Source organism: Spermophilus citellus, assembly GCF_964194105.1.
Source record: "Spermophilus citellus genome assembly, chromosome: 4".
Lineage (NCBI taxonomy): Eukaryota > Metazoa > Chordata > Mammalia > Rodentia > Sciuridae > Spermophilus > Spermophilus citellus.
In genome coordinates this window covers 812,044-836,282 of record NC_138185.1, presented here as the reverse complement: position 1 = coordinate 836,282, position 24,239 = coordinate 812,044, and the positions used below count along the sequence as shown (strand labels likewise).

Here is a 24,239-nt window from a genome sequence, read left to right as displayed (position 1 = left end):
GGAGTCTCGCTCTCATCCATCCTCAGACCCCAAGCACTCAGGCCCTGTATGGTGAGCAACCTCCAACCCCTGGACTACCCAGGCCAGCTGCCCGCCGCGGCCAGGCCCCACCAGCCGCCCTGCATAGCTCAGGACAGCTGGCCAGGTCGCCTGGCGGCGGGGGAGGGGCCGGCAGGACGACCGGGCGCGACCGGCGAGCGCAGGGCCCCAGCAGCAGGCGCACACGGCTCGGGTCGCTCCGTTTATTGGGGAACGGGCACTGAGCGCGGCGACGCTGGAGGAAGCCGGGGGCCTTTCCTCTTGAAGAACTTCCACTGGACCTTGATGGCGAGCATCCAGTCGCTGACGCAGAGCCTCTGACAAGCGGAGGTGCAGACGTGCGCCTGGCGGGGGGGCGGGGCGGCGGGCCCGCGCCGGGGCCGGGGCCGGGGCGCGGCGCCGCCGGGGAGGGCCGCGCCGCGGGCGCCCGCGCTTCACTTGCCCGCCTTCTGCGCCTTCTGCGCCGACTTGGTGACCTTGCCGGCGCCGCCGCTCTTCTTCTCCACGTTCTTGATGACGCCCACGGCCACCGTCTGCCGCATGTCGCGCACCGCGAAGCGGCCTGCGGAAAGGAGCGCGTGAGCGGCGGCTCCGCCCCAGGCTGGGACGCAGCGCGCAGGCGCACTGGGCGCGCGAGGCCCGGTCTGAGCGAGGACCGCAGCCTCTTAGTAAACAAGCGGCCTCAGCCTGGCATCCCTGCCTAGGGCCGCTGGCCCTGGGGACGGGCCAGGTCATACTGTGGGGCGGTCGCTAAGTCAGACTGTGGGCCTCGGGCAAGCTGCCTTCATCAGAGTTACCACCTGCCTGGTGACACACAGACCCCGGTCTCCTAGGAGCCTCTGCACTTAACCTCAGCAAAGGACTCTGATAAAGAAGTAGGCCCACGGTACCCCACCCCAGCCGTCCTCTGCCCTCGGTGGGGATAGGGTCACCTGATGGCTGCACCTTCCTCAAACATCCTTCTCACCTAGAGGTGGGTACTGCGAGAAGCTCTCCACACACATGGGCTTCCCAGGCACCATCTCCACAATGGCTGCATCGCCGGACTTGAGGGACTTGGGATTGTCCTCCAGCTTTTTGCCAGAACGACGGTCAATCTTTTCCTTCAGCTCGGCAAACTTGCAGGCGATATGCGCTGTGTGGCAGTCAATGACCGGCGAGTAGCCGGCGCTGATCTGCCCTGGATGGTTCAGGATGATGACCTGAGGCAAAGTTGCAACCAGCATGAAGCATGTCTGGAGCCTGGCTCCCAGGGACCACTGGGGAGGGCAGCGCTGGGTGGGGGCTCCATCACAGAGCCCATCTCCCAGGTTCTAGGCCAGGGTTGCTAACCATGAAGGAAGCCCACGCCACAGGACTCCCACTTCCAGACCTGGACACCAGCGTCCTCACGGAACAGGGGCGAACCCTGCAGTGAACTGATGACTAGATGTTTGGAGGGCCAGCCAACACCAATGCTGGGGCCACAGCCTGGACGTTGTGGCAACATTGGACCTGACTACTGTGTTTCCACGACTCCTAGTAAAGAGGTGGCCCACATGAAGAGGCAGTCAAAGAATGCCAGGACACTGTGGAGAACGGAGCATTATGGGGACATCTGAGGCAGTGAGTTGATAAAAGTGTCTCTCAGGACAAAAGCAGGCCTCACTGGCTGGACCTCTCAGCTGCTGTGGCCAGCAGATGAGGACTGCATTGAGTGACAAGAGTCCGGCCTGGGTGGCCTGCAGCTGAAGGAGGGGCTGTCTTCTCCCAGGCCTCAGGTTGAGTGCTGCCAGCCACCTCCCCCAGGTCAGCCCTGCTGCTGTCCTGGGCAGGAAAGGCCCCAGACCCCAGCAAAGCTACTGACCTGAGAGGTGAACTGTGCAGCCTCCTGAGGGGGGTCAGACTTGCTGTCCCCGCACACATTGCCACGGCGGATGTCCTTGACGGACACATTCTTCACGTTGAAGCCGACATTGTCACCAGGCAGGGCCTCGCTGAGCGCCTCATGGTGCATCTCCACCGACTTCACCTCCGTGGTGATGTTCACGGGTGCGAAGGTCACCACCATGCCCGGCCGAAGGATGCCCGTCTCCACTCGGCCCACGGGCACAGTGCCAATGCCTGGGCCAAGAGGAGGGGGCTGTGAGGGGCAGCAGGGAGGAGTTGGGAAGGTGAGACTTGTGGGCAGAGACCCTGGAGACACAGCTTGGGCTGCGTGCTCGGGCCATGTGGAGAGATCTGGGGAGCAGACCCAAGGCAAGGCTAACACTGAGGTTCAGCAGCAGCAGCGGCTGCCTGACCCCATTAGGGAAACGCGAGACTGGCGAAAAAGGTCCCAAGGACTCAAACACAGGGAGGGGCAAAGAGGAGGAGAGGAAGGGGTTCCTTCAGCGGCAACACAGGAGCCTCCTCTTTCTGAGGACCCCTCCTTGTGGCCCCAGATCACAGCACCAGAACGAGGCATGGACCAGCTCTGGGACTGCTCTAACCATCGACCCATAGCCCTGCGTCGGCTCCACTGTGCTGCTGCTGGTCTCTGTCACTCAGGGGCATCTGTACCCCAGCATTCCTCACAGGCCGCTAACACCTGCATGGCTGCTGAGACTTTCTTGTCTTCTCCAGGGCTGGGGACTCTCCACCCTCCCTGGGCTGTGATGGACAGAGGCTCTGTGGCCTCCATATGGTGGGGCCTGAGGCTGGTGGCTTCCCTCTGTGTGAAGAGGTGGCACCCACACCACCTTGGCCACAGGCCCTAGCCAGGAGGACCCGCCATTCTCCCTTCTGGGGCTCTCGTCTTTTTGTTTGCTGGTTTGCTCTTGCAGGGCTGGGATGGAACCCAGAGCCTCATGGATGCTGGGCAAGAGCCACATCCTAGGCTTTTTGATTTTAGTTTTGAGACAGGGTCTCAAGGTTAGGCTAAGTTGCCCAGGCTGGCCTGGAGCCCGCGATCCTCTTGCCTCGACCTCCCGAGAGGCAGGACTGCAGGTGTGCACCATGTTTTCCATTACACTCCATGGCCTGTGTTTCTCAATCCTAGAGGAGGACTGTGTCCCATGAGACAGTCATCCTGGGTGAAGAGGGGGTCACCTCTGTGTTCCTACTTATGCTACCAGCTCCTGGCACAGTCCTGAGCACTTCCCTGGAGGGAGGGAGACCCTGGCAAGCGCTAGGCAGATGGGTGTCTGGGTGGGGTGTGTGGGAGGAGAGGATGCATCGACAAGTAGACAGGACAGTGAGTAGACAGAGGGCAGACGGAGGGGATGGACAGTCCCCCAGAATGCACTGTGGGAGAGGAGTGGGACAGCTGGGGCCCTGGTCTGGCGGGCAGGAGGGACGAGGCCTGCAGGGGAGCTGTGGGGCAGCACAGCAGCCTCACTCACCACCAATCTTGTACACGTCCTGCAGAGGCAGGCGCAGGGGCTTGTCCGTGGGGCGTGTGGGGGGCAGGATGGTGTCCAGGGCCTCGAGCAGGGACACGCCGCTTGCATTCCCCTCCTTGCGCTCCACTTTCCAGCCCTTGAACCACGGCATCTGGGCGGGGGCAGGGAGGCTCCATTCACTCCAATCACTTGCAGACCACAGGCCCTTGGCCCCCAGGGCCCCAGAACTAGAAGTGGCTTCTGCCTGGGGAGTGGCCCTCCCCCAGGCAGCTGGTACCTGACTCTTGCCACTAAACTGCTCTGTGCCCCTCCAGGTGCTGACCTCCTTGTCCTCATCTCCCCCAACCCCCAGCCCACATTCCCAACCCACAGAGACCCTGGAAAAACTTCTCTTAGGAAAGAGGGAGGAGCACTGAGAAAAGCCCCCTTAATGGCCCAGACTCGGTGGCAATGCTCCTGACACTGAACAGACCCCATCCTGACCTCCCATGTTGGCCAGGCCAGGGACAGAGTCCAGACTTGGCCCCAGCCCCAGAAGCTCTGCTGGTCACCCTGTTATCTCCAAGCTCAGGGGCCTCTCCAGAGGTAGGCCGAAAGCCCTCCCTACCACAGAGCCTCTTCTGGCCTCCTTAGATCCCATGACACCTCAGGCCTGTGGGCAGTGCAGGACAGAGTCCTTGGACAGGTCACTCACCCATCATCAATGCCACCAGGGAACCCACCCATGGGTGTGGTGCTCAGCCTGGAGAGAGAGGTGGGGAGCAGCCCCTCGCTGCCCAGCTGCCTTCCTGGACCCTGGGCTCTGCGCTCCACACAGCTGGTCCAAGACAACCTCGCTGTCCCCCCAGGTCTAGCTCTACACTAACCCTCTCAATTGAGGTGGCTACAGAGCTGGCCAGAACCAAGTGGCTGCCCTTTTAGGACAGGGATCTCCTCTGGCTGGACAGAGTCCTAGGAGTACAATCCCAGGTTCCAAAACTGTCTCTGACAAGGCTCAGGCCTGGGCCTCAGCTCCCAGATGACCAGTCAAGAGCCAGCATTCGGCCTTCCCCACCAGCCCAGGAATAAGCACACTGCCAAAAGCCCAACCTCACTCCAGACCCCAGGGAGGTTCTGCATCCCTGCTGACCCTGCAAGTTGTGCAGGGCCAGGAAAGTGTTCCAGGGGGACATGGAAATTAATCCCCCTGTGATGGGATCCTGGACACCAGACACATGAGCCACTGCCCCTGCAGGGTTGGCTTGGGGGTCCTTCCCTAGCCAGAGAAGGAACCTCAGCTGCCTCTGATGGACTCATGGGGAGGTTGAACAGGAGAGGCAGAACAACCCCGGACCCTGAGAACAGGCCATGACCTCCCCAGGAGGCTGGTGTCCACCATTCCAGTGCTCAGGGAAAGCAAGCTGGGCTGAGGGAAGCTGGGGACCGGCCCTCTGATGTCCCTGCTCCGCCCTCATCTACCTGGCCCAGCATCCTGTGGCTCTGGGCTCTGGGCAGGACAGCCAGATGGCACTCACGTTGGGTGAAGGCTCCAGCATGTTGTCTCCATGCCAGCCAGAGATGGGTACGAAGGGCACCGTGGCTGGGTTGTAGCCGATCTTCTTGATGTAGGCGCTGACCTCCTTAACAATCTCGTCGTAGCGCTTCTCGCTATAGGCGGGCTCCGTGGAGTCCATCTTGTTGACGCCCACAATGAGCTGCTTCACCCCCAGGGTGTAGGCCAGCAGCGCGTGCTCTCGGGTCTGCCCGTTCTTGGAGATGCCCGCCTCAAATTCGCCCACACCTGCAGCCACGATCAGCACCGCGCAGTCCGCCTGCCCAGCATGTGGGGATAGTGAGTCTCTGGCCCTGCCCTAACTGGGATGGGCCTGAGCAGGTCCTGGGGGAGGAACCTGGGGGGGTCTCACATCAGGCCAAGTCAAGCAGACACAGGTTTGGGCACCGGCTCCACCACCAGCAGGCTGTGTGTCCCCTGACAAGTCACTCAGCCTCCGGTCCTGTTCCCCCACCTGTCTGTGTGAATACACCAGGAATGTCCGGTTGTCCAGTCTAATCATGTGCAGTGCTGCCCACCTCTAGCTGTCCCCATCCTGGCCTCTACATCTGCATGTCTATGAAGGGCACACCAGCTGTCCCCTCTGGCTGGTATCCTTGCAGGCACCCACCTAGCTAAGTACAGAGTACTGACTCAGTTCTTGGGGACTCCGTGCCAGGTGGGGCAAGTGGTGACAAGGGTCCACTCCATGCCCCCATGTCCCCAGTTTCCCTCACCCCACCAACCTGGGAAGTGCCAGTGATCATGTTTTTGATGAAGTCGCGATGGCCTGGGGCGTCAATGATGGTGATGTAGTATTTAGTGGTCTCAAACTTCCAGAGCGAGATGTCGATGGTGATGCCGCGCTCCCGTTCTGCCTTCAACTTGTCCAGCACCCAGGCATACTTGAAGGAACCCTTGCCCATCTGGAGGGCAGGCACACAGCTCAGGACAGGGCCCAAGACTCAGTGGTCACCGTCCCTGGCCAGGGCTGCCCTGGGTCCTGGGAGCAGCATTGAGAAGCAGGAGTGGGGCTCTTGCCCCTTGCTCCCCATTGGGCCCTGGGACTCTGGCCCCTTCTCTCTGGTGACACCCACACCCTACCTTGCCCTGCCAAGTGTCCACACAATGCCTCCCAGGGACCTCCTCTCACCGCTTCCCAAATGGCCACAATCGCCAGTGTCCACCAGCAGGTGGCGCAAGGGCCTGGAACCTGCCAGCAGCAATGAACCCCCTCCTCAGTAAAGAGCACCCCTGCATCTGAAGCTGGGGGACCCACCCCTTCAAAGTCAGAGGCCAATAACACCACTGGGTTTGAAAACCTCAGTGTGAAAACCCCTGTGTGTGTGTGTGTGTGTGTGTGTGTGTTTAACGGAAAACAGAAATCAGAGGAGGTTGCCAGGAAGGCTTGTCTTTCCAGCTCTTTCTATGGCAAATGAAATCTCCCAGAGGGCTCTGAGGTGCCTCCCTCCCCCCTGAGCAAAGGAAGCAGGGCCTTCCCCCAGGAGCAAGGCTGGCCGCTCTCTGCAAATACCTGGGTACTGGGGGCTAGGGGACCCCACAACCTGGGCCAAGGTGCAGTTGTCACCCAGCTGGGCCCGGCTCCCTGCCCAGTCCTCACAGGGACAGGCCTCTGCCCTCCAGGGAGGCTGTCTAGCCTGGAGGGGCTCCCCTAGACAGGACTAGGCCCCATCTGGGACCTGACCCAGGGGTCCTTCAGCCCCTTGGTCCCTTCCCCTCACCATCCCAAGTAGAGTGATGTATATTGGGGTGACAGTACGCAGGGTACCCCACCACCACTAAGGCGGGGTTCAGCCCAGGACACTGGCTGCCCCTGCCCCAGCCCTGCCACAGCCCCTCATCCAGGTGCAGCTGAGCACCCTCCCAAGTTCTCCAGGGCCCCCAGGACCTCCCAGGGTCCTCACAGGCTCCCCAGGCCCTCCCAAGGCCCCCTCATCCGGGTGCCAGGTGAGCATCCTCCCCCAGGCCCTCCCGAGTGGGTCTCTCCCAGAGCTCAGGGGGAAGGAATGGTGGCAGAGAACAGGCCCCCATTTATGGCCACTTCGCACCCACAGGTCTCAGCCACAAAGAAAGAAGGCAACCAATTGGCCCTTTCCATCCTCTACAGGCCACCAGGACCCCCACCCCAGGGCAACACCCTGGACAAGCAGACTGCACAGCCCAGCACAATAAAATGGAGCTGGCAGGCACACTGCCCGTCAATCAGCTATTAATAGCAGCCCTGAGTCCTGCCCAATCCTGGGACAACCGGGGGCAGCACCACCTCCAGCCCCAGCCTTGCCCCTGGGGGACGAGGGGACAAGGCTCAGGGGCCCTCTAGCCCTGGCCCACTGTGGCATTGTACAGAGCCCTGTCCTGGACCCTGCAGGGCAGAAATGACACTTCTCATCTGCCATGCGGCAGACCTGGCAGCTCAATACCACCCCCACCGAGCACAGTTCACCCCCACACTGCTGTCAAATCCCATATGGCCCCCAGAGACACGTGTGCCCATTGCTCTGAAGGAGGAAAACTGACCCAGACACCCAGGAGTCAGGGAACCAAGCTCAACTGCCACGCAGGAGCCATGGGGTGGCGGGGGGCGGGGGGGGGGGACCTAGAGCTCACCTCAGCCGCCTCCTTCTCAAACTTCTCAATGGTCCTCTTGTCAATGCCCCCGCATTTGTAGATGAGGTGGCCTGTTGTGGTGGACTTGCCTGAGTCCACATGGCCAATGACCACGATGTTGATGTGCGTCTTCTCCTTGCCCATTTTGCCCTAGTGGGAGAGGGGCTGGCACGATTGGGGCTCTGGCTCAGGGCGATTGGGTGTTGAGCAGGGATTCTGTGGGGTCAGTGGGCGGGGGGCAGGTGATGGGGAGGTGCAGAGGGAGCCAGCAGAAACAGTGTACTGGCACAGGTTGTGAGCACACCCCACCCTCAATCCTTGCCCTGAAGCCCAGGCCAAGACCCCCGCCTCCCAAGCGCAGCCTGACCCAGTTGATCACAGACCATGTGCTCCCCCCACCTCACACATTAGCCAAAATGGTCCAATTTGCTGTACATGTCTGGGTGTCAGTGCGCATTACCGAGGGGTTAACCCCATCTGACAGCAAGAAACAGCGGGTTGGAGGCGCCCCACGAGCAGCCCAGAGCTGGTGATGAGTCACCCTGCCTGGCTCTCCAGTGCCCTGTCCTCCCGTCCTCCTAGATGCTGCCCGCCCCAGCCCCAGCCAGGGACACTGCACCCCACCCCCACCTGCTGCCACGGGGGAGAGATGGTCAGCACCCACACTCCCCTCCTCGGAGGGAGGGCGCCATCTTTCTCTGTCCCTGCCTGCAGGCTGGCACTGGGAGACAGATGTGGTGCCCAGGTAGGGCCCAGAATAGCCCAGGCCTCCCCCAGACCTGGGCAGGGGGCACAGCAGGAGGGGGGTGCTGCTCTGATGAGAAAAGAAAGGACACCCCCCAAGCTCAGCAAATGCTGCAGGGATGCCCTCAGCCCAACAGGGGCACCAGGGCCCCCCACCCTCCCCCACTTCCTTCTGGTCCCTGCGCTGGGTCTCAGCCCCAGACAGGTCCCCGAGTTCACCCGGGAAGCCCAGGTAGCCCAGGAAGGGGACCGGAGGCAAGAGGGGGAAAGGGCAGGAACACGGGTGCCTAGGGTTGGCACTCCGCCGGGTGGGGCCGTGAGATCCCAGGTCTTGCCACCCCCGCGCCCTGTTTGGGCGCATCGCACGGCGCCGGCAGAGTCCCTAGCCCCAAGAACCTTAGTCTCGGCCGCTCAGGGCCCCAAGGTCACGGCGCGCGGCCCAGGAGACGGTGGCCGCTGCCGCGTAAACAAGTGCCGCGGGGACCCACCGCCCGGCCGCCCTCGGGGTCCACCCGTGTGGATCCCGCTGCGGCGGGCGGGTATCCCCTAGTCTAGCTGCGCAGCTCGCCGGACGCCGTGCCAGCCCCTCTCGGCCCCAGGACCGGTCCCCAGGGAGGGGTCCCTCTGCGGAAAGCTGGGGCGAAGCCGGGCACCCAGACCCGAGCGTCCTTACCCGGAGCCGAGGTCTCAGCCAGAGGGACTGGCGGCGGCGGCGCCGGCGGTTTTATCTCTCCAGGAGGGGGTCCACCTATTGACGGTGCGGGCGCAATGCACTGCGCCCCTGCAGTACGGCAATGCGGTACCGGCGGGGGGAGGGCGGGGCCGGGCGGGCGCGAGGGAAGCGGGATGCAGGGGCCGCGCACCCACGCACGCGCGGGCGGGCGCGGCGCGGACTCAGGGTGCAGCGAGGAGCCAGCGGCAAAGACGCACCCGAGCGAGCGCGGGCGGGGAGGGAGAAACCGGGAGCGCGGCGCGCGGAGAGCTGGGGGCTGGGAGCGGGAGCCAGAAAGGGAGGGGCAGGCAAGGAGAGGGGCCGGGAGGAACCGCCAGGGGCGCGGGCGGGGGCGCGGGTGACCGGAGACCCGCGGCTGGAGAGCGGAGAAAGGCTCTTCCAGGGTTTAAACACGTCCGGGCGGAGGAGGAGGAACACGGGGACGTGGGCCGCAGGTGCGGAGGGGAGGCGGGATGCTGAGGCCACACGTCAGGTCCGGGTCTGTATGTCTCCAGCCCCGCAGCCCTGCTCATGATTGAGGCCCAAGGAACTGACGGAGTCCCGTTCTGAGGGGCACCTTTGATGTGGTGGTCCTGGGTGTGCTGGCCCACTGGGGGGACCTCTGTCCCGGGAGCCTGACCACATGGGCTTGGCATGGCCCCCTCAGCAGGAGGCTCCATCAGCAGGCCCAGCCCAGAACCTCCTCCCTCTGAGACCCAGGGAAGAGCCTTTTTCCACCTGGTCCCTGTTCCCCGGATGTGCTTCCCTTGAAAGCCCTCCGAGGGCAAGGGAGGCAGACAGCACCAGGCAGTGGGCAGCAAGCCCAGACAGCCTTAGGCCCCCCACAGCCGGCCTGCCCCTCCTTCCTGGCCCTGTAAGACTGAGTCCTGGAGGTCATGGCCAGGTAGGGGTATCCACTTGGGCTTTAAGGAGAGGAAGTGACCGCCTCTTCATGTGAAGACGTCCATCTGGTCATCTCACCCAGGCATTTGCATTTTCTTTCCCACCCTCACCCCCAGGCTGCCACCCCATCCCCATCTGACTGGGGTCTTTGTCACTGCAGGGGCTGGGAAGACAGGCTCACAGCAAGGGGGTCTTGGGAGAGGAGTGAGTGACAGCACTCTATGCCTGTCCCCTCTGTCCCAGTGAATGTCCACGAGGTCTAGACCAGGCAGGTCCAGACCAGGGCCCAGTGCCACCGGCTGGGTGAGGTCTGGTGAGGCGCTGGAGCAGGCAGTGTGAGGAAGAAGCAAAGGTGAAGGCTGGCTCCCCAGCTGGTGGGGAGGGTCCTCCAGCAGGGGAGGGCTCACACTGGCCTGAGTCACGGTTGCTCTCTCAGATGACACTTCCGAGTGCTGCTGATATTGTCTGTTGGGAGCCAGGAATTAAAAATAAACGCCTGGCAGACAGCGAGACCTCCTGCCCGCCAGCCCTGCCAGTCTCTCTATCCCATGCCCCCTTCCTGCCTGAAGACTAGGCGGGCTTAGGGCTCTGCAGGCTGGCCGGCCACACAAAGGGGTCGAAGGCCCTGGGATGCTGCCAGCGTGCAGGCTCCTGGGCTGCCCTCAGCCTCAGAGGGTCCGGCTAGGGTCTGAGCCGCTGCTCTTACTGTCCATTTCTGGGGAGCAGCTGGACAGCAAGGCCCTGAGTAGGCCTGGAATGGCCCAGGGCCATGGCCATAGTGGCAGGACATGGCACCCTCCCCAAAATACCTGAGCACTGACCCTAGGGGAGTGGGCCAGGGGTCCCCCAAGGTCTCCAGGACATGCAGCTGTACAGTCCTGCAGGGCGTACGAGCCCCCGCTGGCACTGGAGATGTTCAGAATGCACAGAAAGGGGGTCCACACAAGGTAACTGCAGCGTCAGGCTCACGGTGCTGAGTGCCTACCCACACTGGCAGCGCTGAGCAGCTGCTGGCCTCAGAGTAGCACCGGACAACTCCCATAGCCGCTCCTGCCTCTGGGTGCCAGGTTTAGGGCTGGAAACTTGACCAGAGCAGCCCAGCTGGGAGGTGGCCTTTGGGAGGGGTCCACTGTGAGAAGGGCTTGAAGGAGGGGGTCTTCCTCTGCTCTTCCTTCTCCTTCCATGAGATGACACAGCAAGAAGGCCTGACCAGATGTTGACACCTTGATCTCAGACTCCCCAGCCTCAGAGGCTGAGGAGCAAATCTCTGTCTTTTATAAATCACCTGGTCTCAGGAACTCTGTTATAGCACCAGATTAAGACAAAGACATACCCTAACTTCTGAATGGTCAGCAGCACTTGGCCCACCAGGAACTGAGCAGTGCTGAGTAGCTCCATCACAAGCCAATGGAACAGCCACCTCCAAGTCCTGAGGGCTCTCGCCTGTGGGGTAAGGGCTGCAAGGCAGGCCTCAGGACACTGTGAACCCATGAGGTATCTGGGCACAGAGAGGCTAAGATCCTACTCCAGGTCACACTGCAAGTAGGTGCTCAGAAGGCCTGAGTCAGACCCCTGTGACTACCAGACAGAAGCCGTATGGCATGGACTGTGCTTCCCCTGGCCCTGCCCCAAGCCAGCCCCAGGCCCCTCAGTAGCCCTCCTTCTGTATCTGAGTCACTGGTCACAGTGGCCATGGGGAGCAGCCAAGGGTGGGGGAGGGGCAGGCCAGGAGAGCCAGGGCTACCAGGGCTGCTGCTGGGGAGCAAAATGGAAGGAAAAGGGACAGGCCCTGCCCCACTCAGCCCCTCTGGGAGCCTGGAGCCCATCCTCCGGCTGTCAGAGAGGCACAGGCTGCCCCCTCCTCGCTGGCGGAGGTTTCACCAGCCTGGTGCAATGAAGACCCAGCTAAAATTAACCATTATCAATCTGTCGGCCCTGGAAATAAACCTGCCTCCCATTGGCTGCTGGTGACATCACTGTCAGGATAAGAATAGCCCAGAGTGCATCGCAAACCACCTGGCCTGTGCTGCTCATGGGAGTCACTGCCCGGCAGGTGGAGGCTGCAAGCCGGACGGCTGAGCCCAGAAGACAGCCCGGGTGGGCTGGGGGGCAAGGTGGGTCAGGCTGGGGCGCCCCCTGGCTTCAGCCTGTCTGCATACCTCTAGTCCCTGGGCACGGAGCCTGTCATCCACCAGCCAAGCTGGGCAGTAGGATCCGGGACAGCCCCTGGGACAAGGCCCTCCCTGTGGCCAGCTTCAGGGTGGGGCACCCAGGGGACTGAACAGACCTTTGAGGCAGCAGATTAAACTGTCTCCATGGGAGAGAAGAGCTTCTGGCTCTGGGGTTCCCTCCTCAAAGCAAGGTCCCGTCTTCCCAAATCAGAAGAGCTGGGCAGGAGGGGCCACTCCCAGAGCAGCCAGACCAGCCAGGGCCCCCCAAACACGCCATCCCAAGGCTCGGTGTGGGGAAGACCAGTGCTACAGGGGCCGTGGCCAAAGGAGCGCAGGCCAGCCCTGGGGAGGAGCTCCCCCTCAGGGCACTGGATGTCCTCCCCAGCAGGGGGAGGAGTCTCCACTGGGCTTCGGCAGGGGCCCCACTCAGCCCATCATGGCCTGGGAAGCCAAACCAAGGCACCCGCTGACTGGGGAGGGTGGGCCCTCTTGGGCCTGTGGAGGGGCAGCCTCAGGGTGGAGCAGGGCTGCTGTACCCTCCAGTGTCCAGAGACAGGAGTTCCAGGAGCATCTGCAGGCCCACTGCCCTTCAGTCTCCTCTGGACCCTGCACAGAAGGGAGGGGAGAGGGCAACAGCTGTGTTTCCTCGTGGAGCAGCATAGGACAGAGAAGTCCAGGTGGGTCCCCTAGGGCTTCCTCCCAGTGACCTAGGGGGAGAGGTCAGTCTCTGACTGTAGGCCTGGAACAGTTTCCAGGAGAGGTGAGGTCTCTTGAGGTAGGACATGACCCAGAAGTAGCTTGGCCACTGCAGGCCCTCTTCACTCCTTTCTAAGAGCTGCCCTCCACAGTCAGCTGGGATGCAGCAGGGGTAACTGGCCTCCAGCAGCCAGGATGAGCTACTGAGGCAGCTGCCTGGGTGCATCCCCCTCATCTGTGGGAAGACCCAGAGCTTTCCCGCCCTGGAAGCCTTCCCCACGGTACCCAGAGTGGGAGACTGAGCCGTGGCAGGGAGAGGACCAGAAACGCGAGGGGGCTTTTGCCCTTTGGCATCCTGGGTGAGCACACCAGAGGGTACCTGGGCAGCTGCACTTGCTGAGTTACTAGGATGGGAGCATGCCCTCAGCCCTGTGAGCATGCCCTCAGCCCTGGTTGCAACCCACCGTGGTGTCCAGCCACCGTCAGCTGTCCTAGGAGTGGAGCAGCAGCATGCGACCTCTGGCTCCTCCCACAGGCGCCCTAGTGGCTTTGTATCCAACACACGGAGCACGAAGGTGAGAAGAAAAGGTGCTCTGGCTCATTGGGAAGGCCCAGGGTCCAGGGCGTGACATCACGGAGGACACAAAGACATGGTGTCCGCCTTGTGGCCAGGAAGCGGACAGCAAAGGGGCTGGGGTCCCGCCTCCCAGTCCTGCCACCCTGGAACACGTGGCCTGTGGAGGTCTAAGCCCAACGTTCCGTGGCGTCTGCCGGTGGCTTCTGCGGGTGGCGACCCTGTGTCCCATGGAGCAGCAGTGGCTTGCTCTCGTGACTGTGCTTCCAGGTCCGAGTCACCACAGCAGACCTGCCACCAGCCCTCATGTGTGTCACCGTGCAGGGGCGTCGGGCTTATCCCCGGGGTAGAGTCGGGGGCCACGCACAGTATCTCATCGCCTCTCGGCTCTCACGCTCGCTGCCTTCCGCTTCGGCCTGCAGCCCGGGCAGGCCTTACTCTGCCACCGCAGGTGGCGTTTCCTCCCCCTTCGCAGACTTGAGAGTAGAGACCGCTGTGGACGCCGGGGCTCCTGTTCCTCATCCTCTCCGGGGCCTGCGCAGACCTACTCTCCCGCATGGTGGGCCTCGTTCTGCAGAAGCTCTGCCCTGGTCTCTCCTGCAGCCTCTGAGGGGCTCCGTGGACAGCTGAGAGCCGATGTCCTTCCCTCGATGACTGTCCTCCCAGAACTTCCTGTCTTAGGATTCGGATCTCCTCCACCCCACTGGACACAACCTGAGGTGGACCTGTGGACCACCTAGAGTGGTCTCCTTGCCTGGGTGCAGAGGGAGGCTGTGGCCAGTCTGCCCAGGGACCGCGGGAGCAGTGGTGGACCACCACTCCACTTCTCGGGACTGTGCTGCAGAGTGGGCCGTGAAGGCCCTGCCAGGTCAGAAGGCCTCTGGGGGCCAGTGGCCGGGAGCTGGGCTTCTGAGCCGGGAGGGTGCGGGCTGTCGGTCGGCAAGACTTCAGGGCCCGCAGTTCTGCCAACAAGAGGAACAGTGCTCCGCCAGCAGCCCTGTGACCTGTGATGAGGACCGGGCTGCAGAAGGAGGCCTCGATGGCACCCTCAGTGGCACCCTTGAGACACCGAGCACTTCAGTCGAACCAGCCTGGACCCTGACCCCACGGGAGCTGATTAGAAGGAGAGGATGTGCTTTTGTGTTTTGTTTTGTTTTTGTGATCCTGGGAATTGAACCCTGGGGCTCTTTACCACTGACTATATCTCCTGTCCTTTTTTATTGTTACTTTGAGGTCGGGTCTTGCTAAATTGTTCAGGCTGGCCTTGAACTTGTGGTCCTCTTGCCTGTCTCCCAAGTTGCTGGGATGACAGGCGTTTGCCGCCACATCCAGCTGGTGTGTGTGGATATATAGACATATATTCAGATATTTATTTTTTAGTTGGACACAGTATCTTTATTTATTTTTTATGTGGTGCTGAGGCTGGAACCCAGGGCCTCACTGTGCTAGGTGAGTGCTTTACCGCTGAGCCACAACCCCAGCCCCAAGCTGGGATATTTTTTAAAGCCACTAAGTGTCATTTGCTAGGCAGCGACAGATGACGATTAGCCTGCAGCAGGCACAGCTCAGCCCCCAGCCCCCAGCCACCCCTGCTCTGGCCCCTGCCTCTCAGCCCACGGGACACCGTGCTCAGCTGAGGTGGACTGCAGAGTTAGAAGCTGTGCTCCAGAGGGGGCTGGGCGAGCGTGGGTCCTCGGGGCTGGGGCTGTGTCCACTGCCACGGTTCTTTGTGCAGGGGGTGACGGCACCTGCAGCTCCTGTGGAGTCACCAGCAGAGGTTGGTTCCACACCAAAAGGGAAATGATGTTTTATTTTGAAATAATTTCAAACTTGAGGACAAAGTTCAAGAACAATACCAAGACCCCACCCTTCACCCAGGGGCACGGGCGGCTGCTCCTGCCTTACCTCATCTTTACCTGTGGATTCTCTTTCTTGAAGCATGTGAGAAGCACCTGCAAATGTCATTGCCTTGGTCCTCAACACTCTACTCCCTCTTCGAGTTACACCCCAATTGCCTCAGTGACCCTGCATAGCTCTATTTTCTCCCAATTCTGGATCCCATATTGGTCTTACTGTCTTGGTGTTTTTGTTGCTATCACAAAGTACCTGAGGCTGAGTACTTCATAAATAAAAGAGGTTCATTCAGGTCACAGTTTTGGATGCTGAAAAAGTCCAAAGTCAGGCAGCCCACTCAGGTCAGTTTCTGGTGACACAGACCTTGGCTGTGTCAACCACATCGTATTGGGAATGCATGTGTAGGGCAAGACCACAAGACAAGACAGGAAGCCAGAGAGAGAGTTGCTCAGACAGCCTGGGACTTGTGATCCTCAGCCTCCTGAGTGACCAGGGTCACGTCATGCACTGCTGCCCTGACAGGCCCGTGAGAACAGCCATGCAAGAGCAGCACCGGCCCCCAGTGAGCGCGTCACTTTCCCTTGCCCCACCTCTCAAGGTCCCGCCACACTGGGGACCAGTCCCCCCACATGATCCCTGGGGGACAGACCAAGCCCAAGCAGCTCAAGCAGGCTCCTGTCTTGGACAAGAGCCACTTAGACGTGGACACTGGCCAGTTTCAGGGCTTCAGCCCACTGTCGCCAGCTGCACTGCTCTGGGCCAAAATGGCGCAGAACATGGTGGCGGGAGGGTGTGCAGGAGGAAAGCAGCTCAGGACACGCCGCTGGGAGGGAGAGGCGCTGCACCCGAAGCCCGCCCCCAGTGACTCCGCTCCTCCAGCCACAGTCCTGGTCCCTGTCAGGGGCCTCATGCGCTGATGAGGTCTGGGCTCAGCCCTGTCCCCCTGAGCCCTCTCGCGCCCGTCTCACTCAGCCTCGGGACACCTCCTCTCTGGGCTCCAGCAGCACCGTCCACCCTCAGTGTGCAGGGGCTGGGGGTTCTCTCAGGACCTCCCAGACCGTGTTCTGACACCTCTGCACTAACGGGGTCAGGGGTCCTTTCTGGCAGGCATGTCCCTCCCTGTGCACCAGAGCTGCCCACCTAGCAGCGCTGACGCCATATCCTGTGGTTCGCTGGGCTGTGCCTGCGGGTTTCTCACAGTATGGTTGTGCCTTTTCCCTCCGTGATTAATCAGGGGTTAGCGAGCACGGCTGTTCCCAGGTGGTGGCTTTGAACTCCCAGCAGACATGGAGCAGGTGCTTGTGATCAGGGCCTGCGGCAGGTCTGAGGGGCCCTCTGGGTTGGGTTTGCAGCTCCCTGAGGACCGGCCATGCTGAGCCTCCTTGGAGAAGACTGTAAAGAGGTCGCTCACTCCGTTAGTTTCACCAGCAAGAGTGTGCCCGCAGCCCTTGGGAGGTCTTTGTGGTTTCAAGGACAGAGCAGCACTCCCAGTGCAGAAGTCTCAGGAGGCTGAGGCAGGGGGATCCCCGGGACCAGGGAGACTGGGCCCAGCCTGGGCAGCATGTGAAACCCTGCCTCTTAAGAATAAAGTGATGACAATTTAGAAATAAAAACACTAAAGCTTTTAATTTTGATGAAGTCAAATATATTCATATTTTGTAATGAATCCTGTTTTTGACCTTTAACACCAAGTCCCAAAGGTCATCTCCAGAGCCTACTTCTAGCAGTGTCACAGTTTGCCTGCATGGCCATCGCTGGCTGTCCTATGTGGTGGCAGGCCTCCATCTGTGGGCGGTTTGAGGGTAGGCTAGTCAGACTCTCTTCCCCTGCGGACATCTGCTCTCCCTAAGCACTTGTTGGAAAGATGTCCTTTCCCACGCGGTCACCGTTGTGACAACACAGCACAGTGTGGTCCCTCTGTGGGCTCCACTGGCCCATGCTGACCTGTGGTATTCCCCTCTGCAGCACCACATGTCTGCACTGTTGCAATTCCCACCATCAGGAAAGAGCACTTCTTCAACAAGTGGTGCTTGGAAAAGGTCTAAGTGGGACCCTTACCACCAACCACTTCGGCCATCGGCCAAGTGACTGGCCCACACCTGGGATCCAGCCGCTCCGGAGGCAGAGGCAGGAGGCTCTCGAGGTCAAAGCCAGCCTCAGCAAGAAAAAAGGTGCTGAGCAGCTCAGTGAGACCCTGTCTCTGAATATAACACAAAATAGGGCTGGGTGTGGCTCAGTGGTGGAGTGCCCCTGAGTTAATCCCTGGTACCAAAAAAAAAAAAAAAAAAAAAGCCAGCCTAGCACCAAAGCTCTCACAGAACTGTTAGAGGCAATCCAACTAAAGAGCAAAGGCTCTGAAGAAAGGCTGCTCCCAAGAAGATGTGCAAGGGACCCATAAAGGGCCTGAGGACATGCTGGACATCATCAGTCCCTGGGGAAACGCGAACTGAAACCCAGTGAGAAGCAGCCTCCCCACCAAGATGGCCACATCAGGCTCGTGGAAACAGCAAGAGCTGGCAGAGGTGTGGAGAGCAAAGCCTTCCGCAGGATGGTGCAGCCCGCGGACCACACTGGGCAGTTCCTCGAAGAGGCAGACCTCGAATCACCACAAAGCCCAGCATTTCCTCTCCTGGGAGGAGACCCAGAAGGGCTGAAAACCGGCGTCCTGATGACAGCTGGAATGTGGGATGTCCCAGCAACCAGAGGTGAAAGTGCTGGGCAGCCCAGGGCTGAGCAGAGACCGCTGCACTGCAGATGGGGGCTTGGCCAGCTCGAGAGAGAAGGGACCTCCCACACCTGGCAGGACGCAGGTGAACCTGGTCAAAGCAGCCAGATGGGGGGCTGGGAATGTGGCTCCAGCGGTAGCGTGCTCGCCTGGCATGCGTGCGGCCCGGGTTCAATCCTCAGCACCACATACCAACAAAGATGTTGTGTCCGCCGAGAACTAAAAAAAAAAAAATAAATATTTAAAAAAAATTCTCTCTCTCTCTCTCTCTCCTCTCTCACTCTCTCTTTAAAAAAAAAAAAAAAAAGCAGCCAGATGGTGTGATTCCATCAACATGAACTGTGCAGTGGTAACTCCAGAGACAGAGGCGAGGGGCTGCCCAGGCTGGGCAGGGCCGGTGGGAGGGCCAACTCATGCATGGGCTGCTTTGGGGGCGATAAAATGCTTTGAAACTAGACAGAGGTGATGACGGCCGAGCACGGAGAGGGAAGGCAGGATGGCGAGGCTGGACTGCTCACTTTAACATGGTGGATTGTATGATAAGTGAATTTTACTTTGAGTTTTAAAATAAAAAATCGGGTGTCATGGCAACCGTGGAGGCTGAGGTGGGAGGATCACAAGTTCAAGGCCAGCTGCAGCAACTAAGCGAGATCCTATCTCAAAACAGGGCTGTGGATGTGGCTCAGTGACAGAGCCCTCCTGGGTCCAATCTCTAGTACCCCCCACCAAAACTGGAAAAGCACCAGTTCCCCATATTCTTATTTTTAAAAATTGTTATGGTGCTCTAGTTTATTCATCTTTCCACGTAAATTCCGGACCTACTTGTCTATATCTTTCAAACACTGAGATTTTCGGTGTTCCTGTTAAATCCAGAGGTGAACTTGCTGAGGACTGCCGTGCTCCCCCGAGCCTGCCCCACCATCTGCAGCCCACAGACACTGTCTGCCTAAGCACTCACCATCTCCTTCAATTTCTTATGTCATTTGAAATTCTTCTGCCTTGAACCAGAAGTGGTTTACAGACATGCAATTGCTTATGGATTGCCGGGGGACCCTTGGGTCCTGCTGACCTTGTGTTCATCCAGGTGGCTCTTCCCAGGCTCCGTGGTTTCTCTGTCGTCGTCGTGAAAGGGCCTGTCAGCTCTCCATTTCCAGGCTCTGTGCCTTGTGTTTTCCTTGCATTACTTTGTTGTTGATGACAGAAGTGAGCGTGGACCCCCATCCTCCTCCTGCTGGCTGTAAAGTTCCTCCTGCGCCTGGAGAGTGTTTGTCATGATGGATGTTGGATTTTATCCAATGCTAACTCTCCACTACCTGATAGAAGAGGGTTTGCAATTGCTTATTAATTGTTATTTATAATAGCTGCTGTTACAGTCTCTGAGAGATGAGCCTGACGCCTGAGTTATCTAGTGTTAGCGTCCATTGGCTGCCACTTCCTGTGTGAATGGAGGTCTCCCTAGTTCTTGTATGCTGAGTAATTTTGGCTTCTATCCTGGAGTTTAGTAAATTTGATGAATAAGCCCTCTCTGGCTTTCTAAATCAGAGTACTGAAATCATTGTTCCTCCAAGTTTACCATGCACTCTGGTTGTCACCCATCTTCTATTACATGATTCACTCTTGATCAAGCAAGCATGTTCATCCAAAGCCTGGCTGATTCTCTCTTAGCCACTAGGCCCCAGATGATGGAGATGCAGTCTCTGCCCCGCAGATCTTGCTTAACCAGCAAGTGAACACACTAGGCTATTTCCAGTAGTGACAGTATACAAGCCATTATAATATCTAACTTTAACTGAGCACCTACTGTGTGCCAGGTACTTATCTGAGCATTTGTGGGGTGTGTCCTCACCTCAAAATAGCCTTGTGACTCTGTAGTCCCCACTTTACAGACAAGGAACTGAAGGGCACAGAGGCTGCTGCCCAGGACCTCACGTGGCCATACAAGTGCCTCCTGCCTTATGCACTCATGAAGTGCCTTGCTACTTAGGCATCTCACCTTCTCCTGAAAACGGGAGCCACCAGCGCCTGCCAGAGAGTCACCAAGGGCACAGCCTCCCAACACCAGGACAATGAGCAGAGACTCAGCCACTGAGATCATAGCAGCAAACACACTTTCAGGCTCTGAGGGCTCCTGCCCTGGCTGCAGGCTTTGCAAACCTCCTGCCTCACTCCCCACATATCTGGGATGAAATGCAGGTGGCAGCAACAGTTCCTGGTTACTGAGGAATGCCCTGTGGAGGCTGGTGCCTCCCTGGCCCTGTCTGAGAGGCCTGAGGCTCCCAAGTCACAGGCAGCACTGTGTTGGGCCGGCTATGCCACTTTTTCTCCAGGAGAGACATCTCCACAGCTGCCACCCACTCATGACTGCATCCAGACAGCAACCTGGGCGTCAGCCACCAGCAGCATGTGCTTGACCGTCTCTGTCCCGTGCAGTTCTGTCCCCATTTCCCCGTAGTGGAGGCTCAGGCACATGTCCATTCCTTGCTCCTGCGTCTGACCCAGCACTAGCCCACCCAGTGCTAGCCCTGCAGACCTTGAATACCCGACAACACCCCACATGCCCAGCAGTGGAGACACACTGACCTTTCCGAAGCTCATCCTTCCCACCTGGTGTGGGTCCCCTCTGACCATGAAAACAGTCACTGGAGAAGCTAAGCTCAGAGCGCCAGCTGCTGGCAAAGTCACACTGCCCAACAGGCAGAACAGGTCCAGCCTGGGGCCTGTGGGCACCTCGGCTCTCCCAGTGTGAGCCCCTCCCTGGGACAGGCTGGCAGCCCCTTAGCAGAACAGTGAGCTGGAACAGCCTCCTCTGGGCTCCTCGGAAGCAATGAGAAAGGGGTGAGTGCCACCCTGCCCTCCTGCCATGTAGTCTCCGTGGGGGCTGGGGTGGGCTGGATGGGGACAGAGGCCCCAGGACCCTTCTCTACCCTCTCTACCCTAAGCACCAGGGTCACCATCCAGCATCTCTGGCTTGTTCTGGACAGGGTCTCAGAGTCTTCTGGGTGGCGTGTACTTCTCCATTTTGAAGAGTGTCCTGAACCCAGGTGAGTGCCTGTAGTCCTAGCACCGGGGGCTCCTTGAGCAGGAGGGGGCTGGAAGCCAGATTGGGCAACCCAGTGAGGCAAACAGGGGGCAGGAGGGGGGAAAGCAGGGAGGGAAGAAGAAACCCTCCACTCAGTCTTCATTGCAGATGCTGGGCATGGTCAGCAGTGGCTCATGGTCTTCTCCTCCACTCAACAACTTCCCCATGAGTGGGCACATCTGGCCATCAGGTAAAAGCTATGACCAGCATCCCTTTGCACCCCAAACTCCATCTCAGTCTCTGGCCCGAATAGAATACTCCACAGGAAGAGACCTTGACAGGAGGTGGCCTCGGCACGTCTACAGAGTCCCAGACCTGGCCTGCTACAGGCCAACCCCAGGGCACAGCTGGCCTTGACCCCCACCCAGAGGATGGGTTCAGGAGTTCTTCCCAGCATCCACACCTGGCACACATCTGCATCCAGAGAGGGCCAGTGTCACATAGGCTGAAGTGGCTGAGGAAGGGTCTGGGCAGCCAGAATTGCAAGATCAATGTGCGCAGGACCCACTCTAGTCAAAGTTCACTAAATGGGTGAGCACAGTTCCTGCTCTGGGCACTCAGAACCTGGAGGGCAGGGGTGCTCCAGGTGGCAAGACCAGAAGGTGCAAGGCCCTGTGGCAGAAGGAACATTGGGCTGTGGGCATGGGATGGTTGGAGCCAGGTCCTTCTGTTGGGTACAGAGCTAGGGGGTGCAAAGGCTACACCCTCAGTGACTTCCCATGTGCGGTTCAGGCCTGGCCTGGCCTGCCCTGGGGTTCCCCATCTGCTCCTCAGTAGCATTGAGAATGTCCTTCCTCTGGCCTCCTGTGTGGGCTCGGGCCCTCACAGCTAGAGGATGTTGGGGAGAAGATGGGCAAGGAAGAGTCTTCCAGCTCACCTTTGCTGGAGCCCTACCTCTCATCACAGAAAAGAGCCCAGGCTGCCAAGGGGCCACCTCTGAGGCTTGGGGGACACACCTGTCTCTAGCTTGGTATGGAGACATGCTGTTTCTCCTTCCATCTCCAGGAGCCTGTGCTGTTAAGGAGCAGGCTGGGCATAGATAATATGGACATTAGCATTAGGCATTTGTGTTTGAGCACCTACTGTATGCCAACAAAATAAGGATTTCTCTGAGGGCTTGTGTTGTCAAGTCCCCGACAGGCCTCTCAAGACAGACCTCTCAAGACAGGCCTCTCGAGTCCCCAGGGGCTCCGACTAGCTCTTGGTCCTCCCCAAGCACGAAGGCCTCAGGCACAGGAATGACCTCCCCGCCGTGCCCTCCACTTCCTACCCTGCCGCCCCACTGCCCCACTGCCCTACTGCCACCGGGCCCCATGGGCGGCTGGATGCAGACGGGGTCTGGGGAACGGGTTGGGCTGCAGGCTCTAAAGCAGTGAGGGACACAGCAGGCTCCCCAGCTGCACACAGGCGGCCCCAGAAGGGTCGAGCTGGAGGACTTGAAGCACCTTTGGGCACCACGCAGTGGGCACACCTGGGGAGAGAGATGCAGCATCAGGGACATGCATGGGCAAATGTCCTCTCTTTCCCTGGCGACAGTGGGGGCAGAGACCAGTCCTAGTACTGGGGCAGGGCCTATCCTTTAACCACTCCAGTCCCAGGCCAGGCCGGGAAGCGCCCCCGACGGCCGCAGGCAGACTGGAGTCCAGCTAAAGCAGGCGAGCCGGGGCGGAGCCAAACAGGCTGGGTGGGGTCTCGGGGCGGAGCCTAACGGGGTGGGGCTGATCGGGCCTCGCAGCGGGCGGGAAGGGGTTAACATTACAGGGCGGGGCCTTGGGAGGCGGGGCCCAAACGAGTCCCCGCCCGTAGCGCTCCGCGCGTGCGCACCTCGCGCCCGGGACTGGACGGAGGAGCGGCGTCCTACGGCCTCGGTTCCCGATGGGCTCCGCGGCCTAGCGCCCAGGCCCCGCCACCGGTGACCGGGCACCGGGGGCTGCGAGGGGTCGCCTCCGAGGTACGGGCGCGTGGGCGGAGGGCGGGCGGGTGCTGGGCCCGGGCGAGCTGGGCGGCGCACAAAGCGCCTTTGTTCGGCCTCGCACCGGCCGGGACTGGTTGGAGCCGCCCGGAAGCACCGCTGGGCGCGGGTGGAGGACGGCCCTCCCAGCGAGCGCTCGTGGGAGCCGTGACCAGGGCCCGCCCCATGCAGGTCTCCACCAGCCCACAGGCGAAGCATGGCAGCCATCCCCTCCAGCGGCTCGCTCGTGGCCACCCACGACTACTACCGGCGTAAGCAGCCCCTTGACGACCCCTGCCGCCGGAGCCCAGCACTGCCCCGTGCTGCCGGCGAAGCCCCTGTTGCTGACTGTCCTCCCCTCCCCAGGCCGCCTGGGCTCCGCGTCCAGCAACAGCTCCTGCGGAAGTGCCGAGTACCCTGGGGAGGCCATCCCCCACCACCCGGGTGAGAGCAGGTCCAGCCTGCACAGCCAGGCGGAGCATGGGGAGGGGTCCAGTCCAGAGCAGGCTCATCACCCACTCTGCTTCTCTCAGGTCTCCCCAAGGCCGACCCAGGTCACTGGTGGGCCAGCTTCTTCTTCGGGAAGTCCACTCTTCCGTTCATGGCCACAGTGGTGGAGTCTCCAGAGCAGTGAGTCTCCCTTCCTGGGGTGGGAGGGCAGCAAAAACAAAGTCAGCTTCTGACACAATATCTGCTCTCCCCCAGCTCGGAATCCACCCAGGCCTCCACCAGCATGGTGACCAGCGGCCTGGCTCCAGAAACCACGAAGCAGCAGCCAGTCAACCAGCCGAGTCAGGCCAGCACTGGGTCTCAGTCCTGACCTGATTGGGGCTTCCAAGGTGCTAGGTCAAATCCTGCCCACTCCAGCGGGTAGGGTAGATGGGCTACAGCAAGCAGAGACCAGCTGGGTTCTTCCACATGGAGATGGCAGGCGCCAGGCAAGAGACCCCTTCTTTCCAAATCACAGTGGGCTTTTCTGACCCACATAACTGTGCCTTGCTCAAGCAGAAAATAAACTCCAGAGCGGGCAGCCCCAGTGGTGTGTCTGAGAGGTTTCTTAGTCTCTCCTGGTCCCTCTGTTAGTGGCTGGTCCTGTTTACCAGATATCTTCCTGGGGGCCTTTCTCAGGGACCTCACAGTGAGGCCCCATCTCAGGTCTGATGAGATGTTCCATACAAGTGGGCCCAAGCAGATGGGGTGCCTTGCTTCAGAATGGCAGGTAGTTCTGGAGCTGGACAAGGACAACTCAGGGCAGTTTCTGTGGCCACTG

The 24,239-nt window shown here is 60.2% G+C and overlaps 2 protein-coding genes and 1 long non-coding RNA gene across 3 annotated transcripts; 2 read left to right on the top strand and 1 right to left on the bottom strand.

The window, feature by feature from the left end:
• Nucleotides 1-228: 228 nt before the first annotated feature.
• On the bottom strand, nt 229-7,710 carry EEF1A2 (eukaryotic translation elongation factor 1 alpha 2). Its single transcript, XM_081291410.1, has 7 exons — nt 7,561-7,710; nt 5,679-5,858; nt 4,916-5,212; nt 3,402-3,552; nt 1,886-2,142; nt 1,007-1,241; nt 229-601 (listed from the first exon to the last, which is right to left on the bottom strand). Exons 1-7 carry the CDS (start codon nt 7,702-7,704, stop codon nt 474-476), a joined length of 1,392 nt encoding a protein of 463 aa, XP_081147536.1. The 5' UTR covers nt 7,705-7,710; the 3' UTR covers nt 229-473.
• Nucleotides 7,711-10,728: 3,018 nt separating this feature from the next.
• LOC308647313 lies at nt 10,729-14,732 on the top strand. The gene is made up of 2 exons (XR_014021618.1): nt 10,729-14,228; nt 14,356-14,732. It is a non-coding gene; the product is annotated as an uncharacterized lncRNA (long non-coding RNA).
• An 8,080-nt stretch (nt 14,733-22,812) lies between these two features.
• On the top strand, nt 22,813-24,024 carry PPDPF (pancreatic progenitor cell differentiation and proliferation factor). The gene is made up of 5 exons (XM_081290747.1): nt 22,813-22,969; nt 23,162-23,241; nt 23,336-23,413; nt 23,503-23,599; nt 23,675-24,024. Exons 2-5 carry the CDS (start codon nt 23,187-23,189, stop codon nt 23,787-23,789), a joined length of 345 nt encoding a protein of 114 aa, XP_081146873.1. The 5' UTR covers nt 22,813-22,969; nt 23,162-23,186; the 3' UTR covers nt 23,790-24,024.
• The last annotated feature ends 215 nt before the right edge of the window (nt 24,025-24,239 follow it).

Coding starts and splice junctions, on each gene's coding strand:
- EEF1A2 (XM_081291410.1), bottom strand. CDS start 7,704: ATGGGCAAGGAGAAGACGCACATCAACATCGTGGTCATTGGCCATGTG. Junction 2,143..3,401: donor GGACGTGTACAAGATTGGTG/GTGAGTGAGGCT, acceptor CTCTTGGCCCAG/GCATTGGCACTGTGCCCGTG. Junction 602..1,006: donor CTCGCAGTACCCACCTCTAG/GTGAGAAGGATG, acceptor TCCTTTCCGCAG/GCCGCTTCGCGGTGCGCGAC.
- PPDPF (XM_081290747.1), top strand. CDS start 23,187: ATGGCAGCCATCCCCTCCAGCGGCTCGCTCGTGGCCACCCACGACTAC. Junction 23,414..23,502: donor GGCCATCCCCCACCACCCGG/GTGAGAGCAGGT, acceptor TGCTTCTCTCAG/GTCTCCCCAAGGCCGACCCA. Junction 23,600..23,674: donor GTGGTGGAGTCTCCAGAGCA/GTGAGTCTCCCT, acceptor GCTCTCCCCCAG/CTCGGAATCCACCCAGGCCT.